This window comes from Diabrotica virgifera, chromosome 4, assembly GCF_917563875.1.
Source record: "Diabrotica virgifera virgifera chromosome 4, PGI_DIABVI_V3a".
NCBI classification, from domain to species: Eukaryota; Metazoa; Arthropoda; class Insecta; order Coleoptera; family Chrysomelidae; genus Diabrotica; species Diabrotica virgifera.
In genome coordinates this window covers 233168819-233194938 of record NC_065446.1, presented here as the reverse complement: position 1 = coordinate 233194938, position 26120 = coordinate 233168819, and the positions used below count along the sequence as shown (strand labels likewise).

Here is a 26120-nt window from a genome sequence, read left to right as displayed (position 1 = left end):
TGTATGAGGGAGTAACGACTAGTGTTAGGACAGGTGTGGGAGAGACTGATAAATTTCATGTGAAAGTAGGATTGCACCAAGGCTCTGTGCTTAGTCCGTATTTATTCTCATTAGTTTTGGACCAGATAACAGCGAAACTACAGGGTAACATTCCATGGTGCTTAATGTATGCTGATGATGTCGTGTTAGTAGGAAATAGTGAAAGAGATTTAGAACAAAAACTGGAACAGTGGAGACAAGCTCTGGAGGAAAAAGGTTTAAAACTTAGTAGGACAAAAACAGAGTATTTGGAATGTTCATTTAAAGATGGAGCTACTACAAATAAAATGGTATCTTTGGATGGTGAAATGATTGTGAAAAGCAATAGTTTTAAGTACCTAGGAATCGGTATTACAGAGTAATGGAGAAATATATGGAGATGCATGCAGTAGAATTAGGACAGGATGGATGAAGTGGAAAGAAGCGAGTGGTGTGTTGTGTGACAGAAAAATTCCAATGAAGCTGAAGGGAAAATTCTATAAAACAGCCATAAGACCGGCTATGATGTACGGAACTGAATGTTGGGCAGTGAAAAAGAAAGAGGAACAACGAATGCATATGGCGGAAATGAGAATGCTTAGATGGATGAGTGGAGTGACAAAGAAGGATAAAATTAGAAATGAGTATATTAGGGGAAGTCTAGGTGTAGCACCAATTGATGCCAAAATGAGAGAGCATAGGTTAAGATGGTTTGGTCATGTTCAACGTCGAGACGTTAATCACCCAATACGAAAAATAACTGAAGTGCAGATTCCTGGAAGGAGTAGGAGAGGAAGACCAAAGAAGACCTGGGGGAAGACGATAAGGCAGGACATGTTGGTAAAGGGGATTAACATTGGTATGACCCAAGATAGAATTGTGTGGAGAAATGCAATTAGGGAAGCCGACCCCGCATAGGGATAAGGCAAAGAGAATTATGATGTTATTTCCTTCGGTGTAAATAAAATTTGTGTTTTACCTGTTATTGGTTTTTATTTAACCTGAAAATTATAATGATAATGGCAAGAGGATCTTGAAAGTTTTTCTGTCGAAACACTGCATTTTTTGAGGCAAAATATTTTACAAAAATTAACATTAGTTTTATAATAGCCAGACTGTGGTCTGTAGTTAATTTACATATTTATATTTTTATTAACTAAACTTAAACATCTCTATATAAGCTTTCAGAATATAAATGAAGCGTTTAAGTTCAAAAGAAAAAGCATTTTAAATTTTGATAAAAAGAATAATTCAAAAAAAAATTGATCAATAAACTTCAAATAATTTAAATAACTTTTAGAACTTTTTAAAAACAATTACAGTCGGAAAAATGAAAGAATACCCATGAACGAACATATAAAACACGTTGTATTTTCCTGTCACCGTGTCACAAAGAAAATTGTCCAGTGCAAGTACATGTAACAATAATTATTACATGTACTTGCGCTGGCCAATTTTTTGTGTGACACGGTGACAGGAAAATACAGCGTGTTTTATATGTTCGTTCATGGGTATTCTTTCATTTTTCCTACTGTAGGTACAGTTAAGTTCAATTTTTTTAACTAACAAACCTTTTGCTTTTAATTAATTTGCAGTTGAAATACCACTGGTATATAAATGTGGCAGTTAGATAATAATGTTACAAAATATTTCCGCTTCAAAATAAGCTGTCCCACATTAAATGTATCATTACGCTAAAACATTAATAAAATGAGTTAAATAATTAATAAGTCCATGTAGTGATGTTGAAAAAGTAACTATTCGTTACAAAGTACTCGTTACTTACGAATACTGACAGCAGAGAGGCAAATCGTTACTTTGATTACTCTGATTACTTCGTTTCTTCGTACCAATCGCATCAGAGCGAGTAACGACTATTGTATCTACTTTGATTACTCTGATTACTTCGTACCAATCGTATCTCAGCGAGAAACGGACGGGACCGGTATTTTACGAGTGTTATCCAATTTTTTATCCCTTAAACAGATCGGTGAAGGTCGTTGTTATATCGGAATACCTATACAAAATACCTACCTACTGAGAAATACGATTCTCGACATGATTACTGGTACTTAAATACAAAAGTAACAAAAGTAATCAAAGTAACGAATACTGTAAATGATTACTTTATACAAAAGTAACGATTTGTAATGAATACTCGAAAGTAACTATAATGAGCTTCACTAAAGTCCATAAGAGCTAATTTATTTGTAACACCTATTCCTAGTGCCTTGTTGCAAAGTTAGCCCACAAACGATGCATTGCATTTCCACTCCTAGTAGCTTCTGTGATAATTTGCCGACATTGTTCTCGATCTTGTGCGGCATGTAACAATTCATCTGCTGATAAGCAATCAATATTTCTTCATACCAATTCCTTTTTTCCGTCGATATTTCTGTTGAGTATTAACTGCAGTATCCAGTATCTGCTACCTCCCATTATATGCCCCAGATATTCGTTTTCTTTTTTATCATCTTCGTCAAGTCACCCTAGCATTGACCTATTCTGTTTAAGACTTCTATGTTTGAAATGCATTGAACCCATGATATCGAGCTTTCTACGATATGACCACATCTCGAAGGCTTCTAATTTGTTCATCATATTAACCTTCATAATCCAGGTTCCACATCCATATAGTAATACAGGATACACATTTTAGGTACTTAATTCTTAGTAAGTTCAGCTGATTATTTCATTCATAGGAGATTCTGACCAATAGAAAGCTACAGAAATCTGAATTAAATCGATAATTTTTGATAATCTCCCGTCGTTAAGTATATTACGTCAGATGCCCTTCGTTGCTACGAAAAAATACATTCAGTGACATTAATGACAATTAATGTTTTAAAAATTATAAAAGTGATGACTTTCAATCGTCAAATATTTATAAAAACTGTGTGTTTAATGGTACTTACATAAATAAATTACAATAAAATTTTGGTTTTGAACAGTTTTATTCATGAAATAATCGCAACAAATTGCACTCGACCTCTGAAATTAATATAGAATTTCAGAGCTCTTGTGCAATTACTACTGATAATTGCACAATATAGATCTATATTGTTTTCAATACGAGTTAATACGAGAATATAGATCAATACGAGTTTTAATTATTTCTTCATCAGGATTTAGTCTATTGTTTATCCAACATCCTAGGTATTTAAAATAATTACTTTTGTAATCGGCTTATTGTTGACAATTATTATACAGGGTGTAACAAAAATGCAGGTCATAAATTAAACCAAATATTCTGGGACCAAAAATAATTCGATTGAACCTAACTTACCTTAGTAACAATGTGCACGTAAAAAAAGTTATAGCCCTTTGAAGTTACAAAATGAAAATCGATTTTTTCCAATATGTCGAAAACTATTAGAGATTTTTTATTGAAAATAGACATGTGGTATTCTTATGGTAGGGAGGTCTCAAAAAATAATGACAGTGAAATTTGTACACCCCATAAAAATTTTATGGGGGTTTGTTCTCTTAAACCCCCCAAACTTTTGTGTACGTTCTAATTAGATTATGACTGAGGTACCATTAGTTAAACACAATGTTTTTAAAACTTTTTTGCCTCTTAGTATTTTTTCGATAAACGATTTTTTTATCGAGATACATATTCGATAAAAAATACCTAAAAAATGTAAATTCACAATAAATTTTCATATTATTACCAGGTCTCTATATCAGGTCTCTATAACCTCATTTACCATGTAAAAATTTGTGTTGGATTTTACAAATGTTCAAAATATCTCGATAAAAACTGACTTATCGAGAAATTACAAAGAGACAACAGAGTTTTAGAAATATTTTATTTAACTAATGGTACCACAATAATAATTTAATTGAAACGTACACAAATATTTGGGGGGTTTAAGGGAACAAAACCCCCATGAAATTTTTATGGAGTGCACAAATTTCACTTAATAGTTTTGAATATGTATATTGCAAAAAATCGATTTTTATTTTGTAACTTCGAGGGGCTATAACTTTTTTTATGTGCATATTTGTACTAAGGTAAGCTAGGTTCAATCGAACTATTTTTGGTCCCAGAACATGTAATTTAGTTTATGACCTGTATTTTTGTTAGACCTTGTATAGTTGCATAGGGCCAACGTCTTGTTGATTATCCACAAGTAACTTTGTCGTTAATGTATTTATGCCAAGTAAGTTATTGGAGTATTCTGTAGTGAATCTATGATCTATAAAAAATCTTCGATACTTTCAGCCATGATCGCTGTGTCATCTGCGTATCTGATTTTGTTAATAGTTTCTCCCTCAACTCGAATTCCACATTGTCCTTACAAGAATTCGTTAAAAATTATTTTCGAGTACATGTTAAACAAAGTTTGGGAAAACACACGACCTTGTCTGACACCTCTATAAATGACAATTGTGTCTGTTTCTTTACCGTCTATCAGAATAGAAGCTTCTTGATTCCAATATAGATGTTGTAAAAGCCTCAGATCTTCATCATCTATTCTAATCAAATCAAACAGCCTATCATGTTGGACGCTATCAAACCAAAATCTATAAAGCAAACGTAAATTGGTCTCTGTACTTTTCATTAGCTTTGAAGTAATGTTAGCCTTGAGAACAAAGCTTTCCTTGTTCCCAATTCTTCTCTGAAACCGAATTGATTGTTTATAAGCAAAAAATTATAATGTATTTGCAATCATGATTGCATTTGCAATCATGCAAAATTATAATGCTTTTGGCAATGTTGGAAACGGTTTTTTCTAACTTTTTTTCAATTCTTTTGATAGAATAATTATACCTTCTCTCTTGCTTATGCCTTTTATTATAAATTGAGTTAGGTGAGCTAACAACGTGTGAGTCACCAACAACGATTATAATTCACTAAATTACAGGACAATAGGAAAACATTTTACTTGAATATGACTGACATTATATTTTCTTATTTTCTTGACATTACATTACAACTTCTAAACTGTCATTACATAGAGTATGTAGAACTATTCGTGGTGTGCAAGTACTTGGAAGGGGAAACGAGAAACGACCGTGCGCGAGTCGCGGAGAAATATTGTAACTATCTTAAATAATTCATATTGTCAATTGAAATTGTCAAATTGACGTATATTTCATACCTTCTGTCATTGAAGCAGAAAAATTATATATTGCTCCACAATATTGATATGATATGCAATTATTATATAAAGGTAAATTTAATTAATTGTATTTTGCTTGCAGTACTGCATTTTAATAACTAATTTTATTTACTACATACAATTGTTTTCGTTTGCATAACATAACCTGCATCTTATTTTTTCTTCTTATTATTTTTTTGGACTATGGCCTTGACAATTATCCAATAACCAGGACTAATATAATTGGCCAATATAATTAACAGTGCGAATAAAAGTACAGAGATATATATACCAATAGAGCAACATCTACTTTTAACGTTGTATATTGTAACACTCCCTCAACGTGAAAAGTAGATAAGCCAAACAATTTTGGTTTCTTTCTAACACGCATATTGTAACGCTTAGATTCTTGAACACCATCATCGCTTCTTTCTTCTATATTCACTTCTTGATTTTCACTCGTACTTTCTGCACTTTCCATATTCTTAGATTTCACAATTTCATTGATACCATTTTTCACCTCTTCGGAGTTTTCATTTACACTAAAACATTCCGACTGATTCTGCTTCACTGATTCGGCTTTATCTTCAAAAATTTGCAAATTGCGTGTAACCTCAGGTTTAAATTGTACGTCGTGGCTCGATACGATTCTTCTTTTAGATGGAATCCATATTCTAAAACCATCCCTGTTAGTCTAAGAGCTGGGAGCGGATTTTGTGCGTGATAAGTAATATGAAAAAACTATACGGGGATATGTTGAATTAGTTGTGTACATGACTTTCACCAACGGCCGGAAACCAGAGTTGGGGCCGAGGGTAGTTATAAGGGGTCAAAGTCGCGGATTTTATTATTTTTTTTATGACGCTCATGATCGAGATAGTGCACCAAAATTTGGGAATAAGTAGGTCATGACGTACCTAAGTAAAATCTCTAGGGGCTCAACGCTGCGTGGCCGACAAAGGGATGGGGGTAGGGGTGAATATAAAAAATATAAGGGGCTATTTGCGACGTTCGTGATTGAGATAGTGCACCAAAATTTGGGTATAAGTAGACCATGACATAAATAATTAAAATCCCCAGAGCCGGAAACCAGAGTGGGGAAGGAAGGTAGTTATAAGGGGTCAAAGTTCCGTTTTTTATTATTTTTTTTTTGTGACGCTCATGATCGAGATAGCTCGCCAAAATTTGGGAATAAGTAGGTCATGACGTAACTAAGTAATATCTCCAGGAGTGGAACGCTGCGTGGTCGACAAAGGGGTGGGGCAGGGGTGAATATAAAAAAATGTAAGGGGTTTTTTGCGACGTTCGTGATTGAGATAGTGCACCAAAATTTGGAAATAAGTAGACCATGACATAACTAAGTAATATCTCCAGAGACGGAAACCAGAGTGGCGGACGAGGGTAGTTATGAGGGGTAAAAGTCGCGGTTTTTATTATTTTTTTTTTGTGGCGTTCATGATGGAGATAGTGCACCAAAATTTGGGAGTAAGTAGGTTATGACGTAACTAAGTAAAATCTTCAGGGGCGGAACGCTGTTTGGGGTACAAAGGGGTGGTAGGCAGGGGTGAGTATAAAAATATATGGGGGTTTTTTTGCCGTTCGTGATCGAGATAGTGCACCAAAATTTGGGAATAAGTAGATCATGACATTACTAAGTAAAATCTCCAGGGGCGGAACGTTGCGTAGGGGACAAATATTGTGCCAGGTTACAAAAAAAATAATACACACTGTGACTTTGACCCCTTAAAACTACCCTTATTCCCAACTCTGGTTTCCGGCTCTGGGATTTTACTTAGCTAAGTCATGGTCTACTTATTCCCAAATTTTGGTGCACTATCTCAATCTAGCACATCGTAAAAAACCCCTTATATTTTTTATATTCACACCTATTCCCACCCCTTTATCGGCCACGCAGCGTTCCACCCCTGGAGGTTGTACTTAGTTACCTCATGACCTACTTATTCCCAAATTTTGGTGCACTATCTCGATAATGAGCGTCACAAAAAAAATAATAAAAACGGCGATTTTCACCCCTTATAACTACCCTCATGCCCAACTCTGATTTCCGGCTCTGAGGATTTTACTTAGTTATGTCTTGGTCTACTTATTCCCAAATTTTGGTGCACTCTGTCAATCACGAACATCGCAAAAAAACCCCTTATATTTTTTGTATTCACCCCTGCCCCACCCCTTTGTCGGCCACACGGAGTGCCACCCCTGGAGATTTTATTTAGTTACGTCATGACCTACTTATTCCCAAATTTTGGTGCACTCTCTCGGATCATGAGCGTCACAAAAAAAAATAATAAAAACGGCAACTTTGGCCCCTTGTAACTACCCTCATCCCCAACTCTGGTTTCCGGCTCTGGGGATTTTACTTAGTAATGTCATGATCTACTTATTCCCAAATTTTGGTCTACTATCTCAATCAAGAACGTCGCAAAAACCCTTTATATTTTTTATATTCACCCCTACCCCCACCCCTTTGTCGGCCACGCAGCGTTCCGCCCCTAGAGATTTTACTTAGTTACGCCATGACCTACTTATTCCCAAATTTTGGTGCACTATCTCGATCATAAGCGTCATAAAAAAAAATAATAAAATCCGCGACTTTGACCCCTTATAACTACCCTCGGCCCCAACTCTGGTTTCCGGCCGTTGGTGAAAGTGATGTACACAACTAATTCAACATATCCCCGTATAGTTTTTCCATATTACTTATCACGCACAAAATCCGCTTCTATCTCTCCGACTATGTCATTCACGTAACCAACTAAATAATCATGTATCGCCTTGTCATCAAATTTACTGCGAAAATTTTTGTTTGCGTGAACATAACATTCAGTGACAAATATTCTTAAATGTTTCCAACTCCCAACTGGATTTCCATACCACAATTCATAGGGACTTTTATTCTCAATTGATGACTTTCCTGTGCGATTCAGCAGATACACTGCAGTATTGCATGCTTCTGCCCACAATTCTTTGGACAACTTGCATGGGTTTAACATGGAACGAGCACACTCTACAATGATACGGTTTTCCCTTTCAGTAACACCATTCTGCTGAGGTGTATAGGGTGGAGTGATACAACGCTCTATACCTCTACTCGCAAGAAGTTCAAATACCTTTCTGTTGTCAAACTCTCTCCCTCCATCACATCTCAGTTGCTTTACTACATGGCCATTTGTGTTTGCTTCATTTAAAAATTTTTCTAAGAACGTACATACTTCACTTTTGTGTTTCATAAAGAAAACTTTCCGAAACTTACTAAAGTCATCTTTAAAACATACGTAATAACGTGCTCTTCCTAGTGATTCTATAGACATGGGTTCACATCTGCATGGATCTGCTCACCAGTGACTTGTGGCCGATTGATCCTAGTTTTAAATGGCAATCTATGCATTTTCTAATTGCACATCCATCGCAAAAGCTTTCTTTGCACCCATCAATGTCTATATTCATTTTCTTCAAGACGTTCTTTACGTGTTGCTTATGCTGATGACCAAATCTTTCATGATACACTTGTAACATATCTGTTGACTCTACTAAGTTTGCTTGAATGGGATTGGTCGGTTTCATAACACGTATATCAAGTGCATATAGGCCATTACTGAAGTACCCAGTCATTACAGATTCAAGAGTATTTTGATCATGTAGATTTACACCTTTTTCGTCGAGTACTGTAATGAACCCCCTTTGCGCAGCAGCTTTCACAGAAAACAAATGAGCGCTTGCTTCAGGAACATAAAAAACATTAACAAGAAGTAAAACCACTTCTATGTAAATTGGTATATTTATTAAAACTTAAAAATCCCAATGGATTGAATAAAATATGTCCAATTCAGAACGTTTTCAGACCTATCGGTCCATCATCAGTGAATGTGCATACTTGCTAAATAGCCCCAGAACCAAACAATGGTTGAATTTAAAATTCGATTTACATTATTTAAAAATAATATTCAACAGGCTAAATGCCGATGTTACAGGATATTGCCTATGGGAACATGGTGAAACCCTACCAAAACCTCAATCAACCATCTTAGGCCAACTTTGACTATAAAGTCAACAAGTTCACTTTATAGTCAAAGTTGGCCTAAGATGGTTGATTGAGGTTTTGGTATGGTTTCACCATGTTCCCATAGGCAATATCCTGTAACATCGGCATTTAGCCTGTTGAATATTATTTTTAAATAATGTAAATCGAATTTTAAATTCAACCATTGTTTGGTTCTGGGGCTATTTAGCAAGTATGCACATTCACTGATGATGGACCGATAGGTCTGAAAACGTTCTGAATTGGACATATTTTATTCAATCCATTGGGATTTTTAAGTTTTAATAAATATACCAATTTACATAGAAGTGGTTTTACTTCTTGTTAGAGTTTTTTAACTATATGGTATACAGCCAACCTAGGGAACTTCCCTTTTAGTATAAAAAACATTCTTCAATTCAGCATCTTTCCATTTATTTTTCAGACGCGTTTGAATTTTCACCGTTCCTTGTCCTTGGGCTAACATACATACACCCTTCTTACCAAGTGATATCTTTTCGGGTTCAGCAAATTCTGTATAAGATGAGAAATATTGCTTATCTCTAGTAATATGATTTGTGGCTCCACTGTCACAATACCATTTTCCAGCTTCAACACAATTGTTAGATGAGGCACTTAAAACAACGGACAAAAAAAAGTATCTATACTTTTATTCTTATCTAAATTCTCAGCAGATTTTTTCAATGGACACTCTCTCGCCCAATGGCCTAATTTCTTGCATTTGTGACATGGAAATTTCTCTTTTGCACGATGTACATTTCTCTTTGACTTCGTAGTAGTTGTACTTTGGCTCTGTTTGTATTTGTCTGTCGGGCTATTGCGTGCAAAAAAAGCAAAAGATTCTGTGGTACTTTGGTCACGTAGTTCAATGGCACACAATTTCTCAATCAATAAGTTCAAAGTTTGATTCTTTGATGGTATCGTGTCCCACAAATCTTTGAAATTATCAAAGACCTTACCCAAAGTTGATAAGATCCGGTCATTTAACATTCTTTCGGATAAAACATTTTCATCATGCTTCAGCAATTCATTATTCAAATCTACAAACAGTTTATGCAACTTCGCAACATGTGTACTAATATCTTCTTTTTTATCACGCTGAACTCTAAAGAAGGCTTCAATTAACATGTTTAACCGTTGCGTACTACTACGTTCAAATCGCGCACGTAATTTGTCCCATATTTCACTAGCGTGAGTACATGTCAACACGAGCTCGGCAACAGTTTTTCCTAGCGTACCTGCTAACAAACTTGCCGCTTTTGCATCGTCTTTTAACCATTGTTGATGCTTCTCTACTTCCAATGAAGTTGAATTTTGAAGTTACTTTCAATGAAGTAACCTCGGGACACTTACGCATACCGTTCACAATGTCTTCAAGTGCATACGCTCGTAATAACATCGAAACGTGCCATTTCCATTTTGCCCAGTCTTCAGGAGCCTCAAATTTGTCGACTTGAATTTTATAATCGTTATGAGTATGTACAACTATAGAGCAACATCTACTTTTAACGTTGTATATTATAACACCTTTGCTACCCATCGAATCATTTGTAAGTTCATATTTTTCTGACTTGTATGTTATTGCAAAAAAAGTTGTTTGGTATAAACAATTTGTATAACTTTTAAACTAATTGATGAATCACTCTACAATTTTAGCCACATTTTTACAGTTTAAAACCCAACTACGGTACCGTCTAATATTATTTTATTGAGAGGTAGAAAAACTGTACCAAACATTTTTTTGTTGCAGGCACTTAACGAACTCGGAGAAAAACAAAATTGGCCAATTGAGTTTGTGGATGGATACATAGAAAATCTACATGTGAGGGTGCCGTTTATGTCGATATTAAAAGATCCTAGTTATGTAGAAGTAAAAGGATGTAAAATTACTGTTCAACCGAAACAAAGACATGAATCGGGTAAGTAAAATTTATTCATAATATGTGATTTTTTATATCCCTATTGTATAGTATATTGTATAGTAGCATGGTTCATATGGTGCTCAGTGCACAAAATAAGAAATAGTCCAATAGTCCAGGGCGCATCTGTTTTGAGATGGACGTTGAGAGGTGACTCAGATTTTTTTGCAGAAATTGCTTGAAAATAAATCAAATAATAATATTTGAGTTATCCTCCCTCTCAAAAAGGTCCGGAACATTGTTTAAATAATCAAAATGTCAAAAAATTAAGGAAAAAATCGATTTTTTTCTTCGTTTTTTGATTATAACTTTAAAAGTATTCATTTCCGAGAAAAGTTGTACTGACATAAAAGTTGCGTAATTAAATTTTCTACAATATGGAATTGGTTAAAAATTTAAGAAATAGTCACCCTAGTTGCAAAATAGCAATAATTGCGAAAAAACCATACAAAAACAAGTATTCGCATTTTACGTTTTTAAACCATTTATGCTACACTTAGGAACTTCATATTTCACCCAGAAAAACTTCATGATACAGTAAAATAATACTCTAATTTTCGCTAAGATCGGTTTAATAATAAATTTTGCAATCCAGCTTTCGCAAAAAAAATTCATTTTTTCAAAATGTTACAGGACTGAAAATAAAGCAGATAGCAAGTTGAAATTTTTTTTGCTTATAGAAGTGTACTGTATCTTTCATTTCCAATTTGCAAAATTAAAATCGATTAATTACCACGGCGTCAGGAAATTTTTTAAATAAACAATAATTTTTGGTGCTACGCGCAGGACAGCGGTGTTCGATTCACACAAGTTGATTTCCACCAAAATTTCTTCAAACCTTTATCTAATATATTATTTTCTTACTCTATATTTTGTTTTACTTTAATATTTTAATTCCACAAAAATTAAACTAATTTTATTATTGTTTGTGAAATATTATTTAAAGAATTGCTTATGTTTAAAACTAATAAACTTTTATTTTTTAAGTTAAAATATATGAACAAAGGAAGTTTTTGCTAATAAAAGTGTTATTTCCAAGGATAGAGTATGTGTTTTTATTTTGCAATAAACAAATTTATTCATTTGATTTATTCATAAAATGAAAATGTATCAATCATTATCAAAGGTCATTGGAATGCCCAATCAGAGGAAACTATCCGCTGCCTGCGCGTAGCACCAATAATTAATGTTTATTTAAAAAAATTCCTGACGCGCGCCGTGGTGTTAATCGATTTTAATTTTGCAAAATTGCAAATGAAAGGTACAGTAGACTTCTATAAGCAAAAAAAATCAACTTGCTATCTGCTTCACTTTTAGTCCTGTAACATTTTCAAAAATTGATTTTTTTTTACGAAAGCTGGATTGCAAAATCTATTGAACCGATCTTAATGAAATTTACAGTAATATTTTACCGTATCATAAAATTTTTCTGGGTGAAATATGAAGGTCCTAAGTGTAGCATAAATGGTTGAAAAACGTAAAATGCCAATACTTGTTTTTGTATGGTTTTTTCGCAATTATTGCTATTTTGCAACAAGGGTGACTATTTTTTAAATCTTTAACCAATTCTATATTGTAGGAAATTTAATTACGCAACTTTTATGTCAGTACAACTTTTCTCGGAAATGAATACTTTTAAAGTTATAATCAAAAAACGAAGAAAAAAACCGAATTTTTCCTTAATATTTTGACATTTTGATTATTTAAACAATGTTCCGGACCTTTTTGAGAGGGAGGATAACTCAAATATTATTATTTGATTTATTTTCAAGCAATTTCTGCAAAAAAATTTGAGTCACCTCTCAACGTCCAAATGTACTAATATTTTTACAGATGCGCCCTGGTCTACAAGTATTGAAGCTTAAAATAGGACAAAACCTCGCAATTTTTACAGAATGGATCGACTTGCTTGAAAATTTGAGAATAAGTAGTGGATAGTCCAAGGATCAAAATCTATATGATGCCGAAAGGCGGTTTTACCATGGAGGTGGTTGCCACCCCATCTCGGGGGTGGAAATTTTTTATTTTATTTTGATCGCAAAAGTTGGTAAAAACATTAATTATAACCAAAAAACGTTCTATACATTTTTTTGATAAAATTAATAGTTTTCGTTTTATTCGCTATCGAAAGTGTTAGTTTTATATCGAAAATGTCGAATGTTTTTAATAAGTTTTCTGCTAATAACTCCCAAAAGTTTTCGTTTTATCAAAACAACTTTACTTAACAAGAATGTACCTTTTAAAAAACAAAACCGTTTTTTAAGTTTCTTTAAGACCAACAGTAATCGAGCTATACTTTATTATATGTTAGCTCTTCTTCGTCAAATGCTAAATATTGTAGTTTCAAAGTCAAAAGACGGGAAAACTATGAATTTTTCGAGGATAACTTGTTCAAATTAATTTAAAGTATTTAAAAATATGTATCTCCAGAAATAAAAGAAAGTCTCTAGCTCCAAAATTAAGTGACTTATATGAAAAGAATGTCAGACCTTATTTTTTTTCAGCGAAAAAGTGATCGGAAGCAACCTCCTAATCATGATCCTCATTAAAATTAGTCATTGACCTTATTTGGACTTCTTTATTTATGTATTATTAATAGGTTCTAGAAGTTTGAGCGGCTTAGAATGATTAGTTAAAAAAATGGAGTAGACTATAAAAAAAGAGAATAACAAATTTTTGTAGTTTGGAAAAAATGGCTTTTTCTTCAGAATATAAAGATTAGCATCAGAGATTTGAAAAATTGTTTAAATATGAAATTGTAGCTTATTTAATTCCCCAAAATTGGTTTGCAAAAATTTTTTCTACGGCAAAAATTGAGTGAGCTATTAACAATTAAAACTTGTAATAACATGCAAAAACCACCTTTACCAACCCTTTCAAAGTCACCTCTTTCTGCGACTGCAGATTTTAAAAAGATTTAATATTAACAGACTTATAGATCTTGTAAAGACCTACAAAATTCTTTTTTACCAAACTTTCTAAGATAAGAAATAAAAAAGTTACGGTTAAAAAATCAATATATTTTTTTGAAAAAAAAAAAAGGAGAAATCCAATTTGAAGCATAATAATGTAAGTTAGCAATGTTTTTAGTCATTGGTCTTATTCATTCTTCTTTATTTATGTATTATTAATAGATTCTAGAAGTTTGACTTGCTTAGAATGATTAGTTTTTAAAAAATTGGAGTTAAAAGCTAATAACGAATTTTTGTAGTTTGGTAAAAAATGCAATTTTCTTCAGAATTGGAAAAAATGTTTAGATATGAAATTGTAGGTTATTTAATTCCCAAGAACTTGGTTTGAAAAAAATTTTTCTACGGCAAAAAGTGGGTGAATCGTAAATGAGTATTATCGAAAAACATTGATTTTTTCGATATAAAACTAACACTTTCGATAGCAAATAAATCGAAAATGTTAATTTCATCAAAAAAATGTATTTAACATTTTTTGCTTAGAATGAATGTTTTTATCAACTTTTGCGGTCAAAATTTAATTTAAAAAAATTCCACCCTCGGGATGGGGTGGCAACCACTCCCATGGTTAAAGCGCCTTTCGGCATCATATAAATTTTGATCCTTGGACTATCCACTATTTATTTTCAAATTTTCAAGCAAATCGGTTCATTCTGTAAAAATTGTTGGGTAAAAAGCTTCGGTTCCTGGACTAAAAGGATAATATAACGTAATAATAATAGCCGAGTAGTATGCTAGAACCTGTAGTTAGTCTGATTGTTGGTTCGGTTGGACTGTTTGTTCATAGGGTTTTCTTTGTTATTACATCGTTTGTATCTCTTTCCCTTACTAGGATTATTTTGTTGATAACTTTCTTTTGTTTATTATATATACCTGTTATACAAAATATTCTATTTTTAGCGACGTCTATGTTCGAATCCATGTGGAATTCAATGACCAGTTCCATGCAGCTAGCCGAGGAATGCGCAAAGCAAGATTGTGGAGTGAATACGTCAAATCCGATGGAAGCTTATGAAGGAATTAAACTCTTTGCCCAAACCATTGACTCAAGTAAGTACCTAAAATGCCTAAACATTTACCATGTCATATGGTTTTTTCTTCGTTTCGTTCATTCATTTTACAAAATATCAAAAAGTCACCACTCAAAATTCATTCTACAAGAAGTTTTAACTTGGAGAAAAACAAGAATAAATAAATAAAACAATCCTGGAAGTTAATTATTAGTCCTCCCATGTTTCAACAGTGGTGTTATAGCCCGGGAGGTAGTGTCAAATTTGACCGGAGCATTTTAGCATGGCTGTTTTCTTTTTATTTAGTTAGGTTTTCCAAAGCTTATTAACAAATGATGTGTCAGCTGGCCCAAAACCGGGTATTTTAGACAAGAAAAGGTAAAATGTGAAACTTGATGGAAAAACGCTACAACTTATATGTCAAATATTTATCTCCATGACTTACGTGTATAATGGCCTAGAATACCTAGCTACTGGCTTTCACGCAGGCGACTCGGGTTCAATTCCTGGCCATTAAACTTTTTTTTGTTTTTAAAATTGACATTTTCATTTGAAAAATAACTATTTTTTGATAATACATACCACGATTTTATTATTTATACGACACAATATAAAAAAGTCTGTATGTCTTTTAAAGAATCGTAAACTATGCATTTGATCATATTATGATTGACCTCCTTAATAAGTAAAGTTGTACATGAACCCCTGAAGCTACCTCAGTTAGTACGACCGATATAAGTGAAAAAGGTGGTGCTTCTCCCCCTCCCCGACGTTCTTTTTTATTTTTTGGACAAACTGTTTTTTCTTAATTTTATATGATGTAGAACCAAAAGATACATCCAACCCTAATTTTTCACTTTTCTATCACCAACCACCATTTTTTAATAGCAATCTAAATATTTCCCTGTTCTGTATAATACAGAATGGGCCAAATAAAAGTATCCACCCCGATATTTGGCAGTATTTATTAGATTTTAAGAAAATAAAAAAAACAGGTCAATTTTTGATCTAAGGGGGACACATTTTTACGGTACAAACATCTGTCATTTGTCAACTCCCTCCCTTCCACTTCCCCCACCCCTTATTTTTAAATAGGGAATAGGGGTCGTGTGCTAGCTCATTTGAAAGGGTATTCAATACTCTATTTAGTAATATCAACAGTGACATAAAAATTTATACAGGGTGTCCAAGAAAAATTATTTTAAATTTAATTAATTGACACAAAAAGAAGAATGTATGTAATTTATTTAACTCAGAATACATTCTACTGCTGATAGAAAACAGAAAAAAATGTTTATTTGATAAATAAATACTGTTTGTTGCTTAAATTCAATATTCAATCTACCAAGAGACAGATGGGTGGAAGCTTGAACATTAAAATTAAGCGAAAAGTAGTGTCTCTTTATCAAAAAACTTTTTTTTCTGTGTCAGCAGTAGAATGTGTTCTGAGTTAAATAAATTAAATACATTCTTCTTTTTGTGTCAATTAATTTAATTCAAAATAATTTTTCTTGGACACCCTGTATACATTTTTAAGTCGATGTTGATATTACTGAATAGAAAATTAAATAACCTTTCAAATGAGCTAGCACACGACCCCTATTCCCTATTTAAAAATAAGGGGTGGGGGAAGTGGAAGGGAGGGAGTTGACAATTGACCGATGTTTGTACCGTAAAAATGTGTCCCCCTTAGATAAAAAATTGACCTGTTTTTTTATTTTCTTAAATACAGCCAAATATCGGGGTGGATACTTTTATTTGGCCCACTCTGTATATAACAATGAATATTTGTCTGTATTTCCCTTATAGAATCGTAAACTATGCATTTGATCATATTATGATGACCTCAAGCAAAGTTGTTGTACATGAACCCGGAAAGGTTTCGATTTAAGTCGAGTTAATACGACCAACGTAAGTAATCATTATTTATGCAGACACCACAAAAACAATATTGTTTATTAGAAAAAAGTATACGCAATATTTTTGAGTATTTTTTGGCTTTCTGGTAATGTTTAGGTACTTATTTAACTTTTAAACATTATTTAGTTCTAAGGCGGTACGAAGTTTGCCGGGTCAGCTAGTTAATAATAAAAAAATATTCAGCTGACGCTTTTTTCTTACAATCTAAAATTCATAAATTAATGATTTATACTTTTTAATCTTTGCCGAACTTGTCCAAGAATATCTTTTTATTAACTAGCTGACCCGGCAAGCTTCGTACCGCCTTAGAACTAAATAATGTTTAAAACTTAAATACCTAAAAATTACCAGAAATCCAAAAAATACTCAAAAATATTGCGGATACTTTTTTCTAATAAACAATATTGTTTTTGTGGTGCCAGCGTAAATAATGATTACTTAGGTTGGTCGTATTAACTCAGAAACCTTCCCGGGTTCATGTATAACAACTTTGCTTGAGGTCATCATATGATCAAATACATAGTTTACAAGGGACATACAGACAAACATTCATTTTTATATATTATAGAGAACAGGGAGATATTTAGGTTAATAGGGGGTTGGTGATAGAAAACTGAAAAGTTAGGGTTGTATGTATCTTTTGGTTCTACATCATAAAATTAAGAAAAAACAATTTGTCTAAAAAAAATAAAAAGAATGTAGTAAGAATGCAAACTCCCTTTTCACTTAGATTGGTCGTGCTAACTTAGAATGCTTCAGGGGTTCATGCACAACAACTTTGCTTATTAAGGAGGTCAATCATAATGATCAAATGCATAGTTTACGATTCTATAAAAGACATACAGACTTTTTTATATTGTGTCGTATAAATAATAAAAGCGTGGTATTATCAAAAAATAATTATTTTTCAAATCAAAATGTCAATTTTAAAAACAAAAAAAATTCATGGCCAGGAATTGAACCCGAGTCGCCTGCGTGAAAGCCAGTATTCTAGGCCATTATACACGTAAGTCACGGAGATAAATATTTGACATATAAGTTGTAGCGTTTTTCCATCAAGTTTCACATTTTACCTTTTATTGCCTAAAATCCCCGGTTTTGGGCCAGCTGACACATCATTTGTTAATAAGCTAAATAAAAAGAAAACAGCCATGCTACAATGCTCCGGTCAAATTTGACACTACCTCCCGGGCTATTATGTATATTTTATAATAAATAACGCTCATGCATGTGCATAATATTTTTTTTATTTTTAGTTCTAAGTAGAGTGAAAGTAAAATTTATTGATACAGTATTTCAAATTGAACATGTTCCAAAACAAAGCACAACAGGAGTGGGCATAGTCATCAACATTGATTTGTAAGTATGCGTTTCTATCAAGTTTTTTTTAAGTTTTAAATTTTAAGCTTAAATTTATTTTTAATTTCAGTACTTACTTAAAGTTTACCGTCTTTAAATGTTTATTCTTCTTGATATATTAGTCATGTTGTGACTGGCTGATTGACATACAGTGATGAGCGCGCTAATAACCGGCAAAATAGTTCAAAAGATGGAAAACATAATACATTGCGAAACAAAAAGAGATGAAACTAGTGGAGGTGGAAATTATCGTTATAAACATCTAAAATAACATTACATTACATAGTTTCCCATCTTCAGATGTATCATAGGAGTATGACAACTGTCACTGTGACAGTAGAATTTTATAAAATACTCCGGTCACAGAGGTCTAAAGGTGGGAAACTATGTAATGTAATGTTAATTAACATGTTTATAACGACAATTTTCACCTCCACTAGTTTCATCTCTTTTTGTTTCGCAATGTATTATGTTTTCCATCTTTTGCGCTATTTTGCCGGCTATTAGTGTGCTCATCACTGTGTAGTCCATACCATTAAAAAAAAGCTTAAATTTAAACCTGTAATAATCAACTCATCAAAACACAGACCAACACTCCCAAGGTCACCAAATATTTCATAATTTTTCTTTGCAAGTCTTGTGGGACTAAGTAAATTCCAAAAGGTAAAAGACAAAGCTGATACCTACCAAAGGAAGTACCAAATGTACAATAATCTGCACTCTAATCTGTGCAACATTCTGTGTCTCTTCAAATTCTGTGCAACACTCTTTCGTTCGTAATATGATGGGTTCATGGTATTTTCAAAATTCTCCTTAAAAGCAACATCTCAAAAGCTTCCAACTTTCTCATTAAGTCATCATGAATACTCCAAGCTTCGGCACCATAAAGAAGAATGGGGTGGATCTAACATTTTACCATCTGATATCGGATTTGCAGATTGAGTCTTTGGTTACTCAGAAATTTTCTTATCTTAAAGAAGGCTGCTCTTGATTGCTCTATTCTTGATCGAATTTTTATTTCGGATGTAGATCTTCAGTAATCCAGACTCCTAAGTGTTTTATTTTGTCCACTTGTTTAATATCTTCATTTTTCATCTGGATTATTGTCATGACTTTACTCCTCTAACCACAGCTTTTGTTTTATTTATGTTTATTGTTAAAACAAACTGTTCCCCACTATCACAAATTGTGTTTAGTAGCGTCTGCAGGTCTTTCTCACTTTCACCAATAATGACTGTATCGTCGGCATAACGAATGTTCTTTATATTTTCATCAGTTATCTTTATCCCTTCTGTGCAATTTTCAAGTGCTTGTGCAAATAACTTTTCGTAGTGTATATTAAATAGTAATAGTGAGAGTGTATAGCCTTGTCTCACTCAATACTTATCTGTTGCGCATCCGTGCTATTTCCATCTAATGTTACCACAGCTTGTTTATTTATTTTATTTATTTATTTATTTAAAACACGGGATAACCCCATTAACAGTTAAATTAGAATACAATATCAGTTAGGTTTCAAAACATAAATTACCTATAGTATAGAATCAAATAACAAAATGTTACATTTAAAAAGTTCACTGCATACTAAAAACATACAAAATATAATAAGAACAAAATTCAACAATACCATACATACATATATATCACAAAGCATATCACAAAGCAAGAGATCTTTTGAACGGAGTTAAAGTTAAATTGAAAATATCATAATCAAATTCATTTAATAGCCCCATGTATCTATCCAATGGGTTGTGAATACTATGTTGTTCTGTGGAAAGGAATGTTGAAAACGTTGAGGTAACGTAGAGCTTGGTTTGGAACCTTAAAGTTAATGTAATTTAACAGGTTTGGACAATCAATAAATCCATGTATGATCTTATATATAAATATAGCACCTGATATATCACGACGGTTCGTAGTGGGGGTAAAGATAATTGTTGTTCAATAGAGGAATAATCATGATTTCTAATGGTAGTGTGAACAAAACTTCTTTCACGAGGTGCAAAAATCCAGATATATAAGACCATAATACGACCAGCAGTCGCGTATGGAAACGAAACATAGACGCTAACAAAAAGAGAAGTAAATAAATTGCTGGTGTGGGAACGTAAAATCCTTCGAATGATATATGGCCCTTGCAGAGACAGCATGACAAACGAATGGAGGCGCAGATACAATAACGAGCTAAAGTCTCTATTCGGAAAAGAAAATCTAGTCCGATATATAAAGGCTAATAGACTCAGATGGGCAGGGCATGTGATACGCATTAACGACAATCGCCTTATAAACAATGTGTTCTGGGAAAGGCCAGATGGAAGAAGTTCTGTAGGGCGGCCTATAAAAAGGTGGAAAGATACAGTCAAAGAAGATCTCGAGAAAGTGGGAGTGCGACAATGGGAATTAGTGGCACAGGACCGACAAACATGGAAGGCAATAGTAAACGCGGCAAAGACTCACGAAGAGCTGTAGCGCCATTGATGATGATGAGTATGAACATGGTAAGCACAATATCTCAAAAATTTGTTGGGTCCTCTCGAGCGTATCGATATGGTTTTGATAGTAAGGGTACCAAACTACCGAACAGTACTCCAACAAGGATCTAACAATTGAACAATAAACCAATCTCGTTGCTACCACATAAAAACACTTACAATTTCTCATAACAAAACCCAGAAGCTTAGATACCTTTACAGAAATAGTATTAATGTGTTCTACAAAAAAAGCTTTTCATCCATAATGACACCTAAGTCTTTAATGAAAGAAACGCGATTGAGTGTTTGGTTACATATAGAATAACTCGTATCAACCCTCCCAACCTTATGTGTAAAACTTATTAAAGAGCACTTATTGGTATTTAAATTAAGTCTATTTTGAACACACCAGGCATGTAGACAGTCTAAATCCTAATCTAGCAAATCTTGCTCTCTAAATAGCTTGTTGGTTCCAATAGAGATTTCTCACTATGTTAATATCATTTTGTTCGAGTCTTTTTCGCTTTAGACATTCCATGGGAATGTTATGTTTAACTTTGTCGAAAGCTTTCTCATACTCTATAAATGTGACGAAAAGATCTTAGTCGATAGATGTTCAATCTCTAAAAACAAACGAAAAGTAATATTCATGAGACTGTATTTTCTGTGTATTTAACTTTTTTGATAGTTTTTAAAATGAAACAATTGTTTTAGGATTGAATACTCAGACGAAGCAGGCAACGATCCCTCTACAGAAGAAAATCTCGATCAGACCAATCAAGACTCAAAGAAAGCTTACGTCGTGCACTCATACACTACAAAAAACTTCATAATAACGGGAATAACGTTCTCGACGGTCGAATTTTTCAGTAAGGCTCGAACTTTTAGTAGATCCGTGTTGACTCAATCTCATCTAGAAGCCGAAAACGATTCGTTAGTTACTGTGATAGAAAGTTCTAATATAGCTAGTGATTTTTCTCTTTCGATGCCACAAAACGAGGAGAATGAAGGACTTCCGAAAGAGGAAGACGAAGAAGAAGAAGTTAGCGAAGAAAAAGATACAGAAAAAAGTTTTAACGGGCAGCGAAATGTTATCAAGTTCGGTTATATATCAGGCACACAAGAGGTAATTATTTGTATATTGTAATGTTTATTTTAATATATTTCTGGTTTTTTAACACCAACACTAAAACACGATGAACTTACGACGTTTATTTATTTAACGGTATAAATTTATTTATCAGACCAACTCATAAAATCTTATTGCCCTTATATATAATCCGCCCCATTTTTCGGGATATTTCTAGAATTTAGTTGGAATTCTCATCACGTTGGAACAGCCGTAAACCTTCTACGGATCGCCTAGTAAGTTCGATCAGGGGCCTAGCAAGGGTTGGCGTAACATTGCCCCCTCCTTGAGAGATAGTTCCTTCTGGGGCCTTGTGGGACTGGACCTATATTTGTGAGTCTCGCCTATGTAGTTTTTTTATAGGAAAATTTTGGGCGGTGATGAAATGTTTTAATATCTATGTAGGTAATAATTGTAAAAAATCAAAAAACATCCAGGACAACACATGGGACTTTCACAAAAACACGTTAGAATAATTTTCATCATAGTAAGGCCTATCATCCTATCATCTGAACCGGCAGAACTTATTACGATTGTTATTCAAATTTGTTTATAAGTTTTTAAATGTATAATAACCCTGTATAACACAAAATAACTTTGTATTCTTTGTTTAATAGAAAAGTAGAATAAGGAATTAGAAGAAAAAGTATAACTAAAAATTGAAGCAGAATTAAAAATATATTTGTTGTATTTTTATTTATTTGAATTAAATTTTAGATTAGAGTTAAATTGAAACAATCAGAAAATCTTACCGGACCGAAGGTATCAATCGACGTAATGCTAGGATCTTTCATAGTATTTTTATCACCACGACAATTCCATGTCCTTCTAGAACTTGCAGATGGTTTATCTAAACCCGATACTGTGGATAAAAGGTAAGTGGTAGTATTTATTTCTGTAATGAGGACCTCAAGATTTTTTCTGGAATTTTAGCAATGTCGCACCAAGATCACAATGCACAGCTAAACCCATGACAGTACTAGATTACCAGAGGGTCGAACAAGAACTTCAGTATCAGTTGCAGTCTCTTTCAGAACTTCAGATTGCTGGTTTGCAAGCTGCTCAGGGTTGGTCCTCCGCACCTTTAGGTAATTATTTATATATTAAGTACATCTTCTTTAGGTACATTTTCCGTTTTCAGACATAATTGGCCGTCATCGTGTTCATAATTTCCCGAAACCTTGCTCTATCGACTGCTGCGCGAAATAATTATTCTACTGTGGAACTACACCATTGTCTAATAATACGCAGCCATGAAAGTTTCTTTCAACCAATCCATCTCTTTCCCTCCACTTTTCCTTGTATTATAAGGCACTCCATATATACACACCAGAGACTAGATTCTAGAGACTGGTAAGGAACAGTAGAAACAGTGGATGTCACCCGGCAAACGTGCTCCAAAAAAGGCGAAGACTGTCCCATCGACTACCTGGAGAAAGGCTAAATGATCACAGGATTTTACTATGCCGAATTATTGGGCCGATTAGACGTCAAATTGCAGAAACAGAAAAGTCTTTGGCGAAGAGAAAAGTTCTCTTTCACAATGGCAACGCACCGGCCCACACTACTGCCGCCGCCATATTTGTCGAATTGGGCCACGAACTGCTGCACTATCCACCGTGTTCTCCAGATTTGGACTCATGTGACTTATTTTCTTCTTCTCAACGGAGAATAGGTTGAAAAATAAACCGCTAATTTTTCACAATTTTCGTTTTTCTTTTGTAGCCTTAGTACTTATCGGACCGCTCTAGTACATTAGGTATATGTGAGAGGAAGCCAAGCTGAGGTGGAATGACAGAGGGAGTCGAAGAGTTGCGAGCGCATATATGGCATCCGGTCTAGCCGACATCCGGGATAAAAGACAAATTATAGCTACAGTAATTTTGTATAACAGATTCATCATCTATGTAAAAAACGCATCTAATGAGTATGTAATATTGTACTTCCGGTAGCTCTATGTTGGTCGAGCTACTTTTTTGGATTCATAAACTTGTGTCTCCACTTTACTGATATTTATATTACTTATATTATTTTAGATGATAATACAGCAGATGAGAATTTTCTTCCAATGAAAAATACGGTAAGTGGAATGTTCGACAGTACTCTTTCGGGCATTAGCAGCAGCATGGAATCCAGCATGAATTCCAGCATGGTAAGCTCTATGACGGAACAAACCCATAGAACAAGACGACTAAGTGAGTATAATTGCATGAAAAATAACCATCATATTACATTAAATTTTAGTTCTGCCCTCTCCACGCCTTCGTCTTATTTTTTCCTTTATGTTCCGTTTCTACTATTTTAGCGCTTTCTTCCTAAGTTATCCATATTTTTATTTCTTCTCTTCTGTAATATTTTTTACGAAACATACCTACATATCACATATTGTGCTGCACATAAGTGTGGCTGCACTTATGTGAAGCACAATATGTGATATAAGAAAACTTGTGATTAAAAAAAGAATGTGTGTGTACTTTGTACGCACGTAAGAAGTTATACTTCTATTATATGATTTCAACGAAACTAATATACTTTAAACAGTTTATTTATATTTTATTTAAATATTAAACTAATTTTAATACTTACTACTTCTCAAAAATTTTTATTAACAGTTCCAAAAATTAAAATAAAAAAATAAAACACACACAAACAAACACATTGAAAAATGCCACAAATGATTTCTGAACAATGTAGGAAAAATTTTTAACTAAATACGTATTTTCTGAAAAAAAAATTATATAATAAACTTACAATCATAAAATGTATAAAAAAATAAAAGTTTCCATTGGAATTCGAACCCGGTTATCAGCGCAGTTAGTATTGAAATTCCTTCACCTTAAACTTTTACCCACGGAGATGATGTGTCATCATGTGCGAAGATCAACTAACTAAACGGATTAAACTTTTGACGGTTCTGAATTTAACCAAATTATTTTGATTTTGAATTGAAATTATTTAGAATTGAAAGAAATATCAGAATAGAACAAAACATAGAGTAAGAAAACAATATATTAGGTGAATATTGATAGAAATTTTGATGGTAATTAAGTTATGTAAATCAAAGCATTACATGCTATTTTAGTAGGTTCTTTTTAAGTTTTCCAAATAGGTAGGTCCTAGCTATGATTTTTTTTATTAGGATATTGAAACATTTACAATTATTACGTACCTGTCGCTTTTAAAAACTATTTAAAAAGTCACTACATATTATAAACTTGCATTTTTCTCTGCCATCACAACAATAAAAACTAATATACACAACATTAATTTGTTTATCCAAAATCTCCATATTGAACAATTATTGACAGATGATTTTAACACCCAATCAAATCCCGTATAACGTTTATACCATACTGTCTGTGTGCGCATGCGCGCAGAATTATGAAATTTTACTCTCAATCGCGCCTAAAGAAGTATAACTTCAAAAATGTATAACCGCCTGTTTTAGATGAGGTTATGATAACCTACTCATCACTCCTGAAATCACCTATATTTCCCATGAATATGCGTCGTTTACTCTACTACAAGTTTATAACAATTATTTATTTCAGCTAACAACGTCGACTCAGATCCCACGGCAGAAATATCTAATTTCCAAATACGAATAGCATCCGTAGCTGTAATTTTGCTGTTGGAGGATTTACTATTTCAACCCGTAGAACGTGACCAGATATTAGCGCCGTCTAGCGTACAAAAGATGCAACAAGTTGTCGACGATTTTTTTGGCAAGTTGGGTCAATTCTCTTTTGCTGCGTATGGAAATAAGGACTTTGAGAATGCCAGAGAAGCTTTTAACAACGCCTGTTCCCGAAATAATTTAAAGTAAGTTAAGTAGTTTGTAAAAAAATACGCAAGATCGATTAAATTATAACTATTATAGTGTTCTGAAAAGTTTCTGAGATATCTTACTGTTACAGTGGCCTTACACACTCCTTACCGTGAATTATACTGCTTAATAATGATGGAAAAATATTGAAAGTCTGTTCAGATTGTTACATTGCTGGAACATGGAATAAGCCAAAGGGATCTCGCAAGACAATTGAATGTTAGTTGTCCAATTGTGCAGACAACTTACCAATGATCTTTTGAGACCGAGTCTCATCAACGGCGATCCGGCAGTGTGCAAAAAGGAAGATATCGGTCATACAAGATCTCGGTCT

The 26120-nt window shown here is 33.5% G+C and overlaps 1 protein-coding gene across 2 annotated transcripts in view; it reads left to right on the top strand.

The window, feature by feature from the left end:
- Positions 1 to 26120, top strand: part of LOC114327532 (autophagy-related protein 2 homolog A) — a 165628-nt gene that overhangs the window by 33593 nt on the left and 105915 nt on the right. For both annotated transcript variants that reach the window (XM_050648778.1, XM_050648779.1), the window contains exons 2-9: positions 10934 to 11102; positions 14972 to 15121; positions 18258 to 18360; positions 21546 to 21957; positions 22678 to 22835; positions 22894 to 23048; positions 23997 to 24155; positions 25512 to 25782. In XM_050648778.1, coding sequence (XP_050504735.1) covers positions 10934 to 11102; positions 14972 to 15121; positions 18258 to 18360; positions 21546 to 21957; positions 22678 to 22835; positions 22894 to 23048; positions 23997 to 24155; positions 25512 to 25782 — 1577 coding nt within the window. The remainder of the gene's footprint in view (positions 1 to 10933; positions 11103 to 14971; positions 15122 to 18257; positions 18361 to 21545; positions 21958 to 22677; positions 22836 to 22893; positions 23049 to 23996; positions 24156 to 25511; positions 25783 to 26120) is intronic.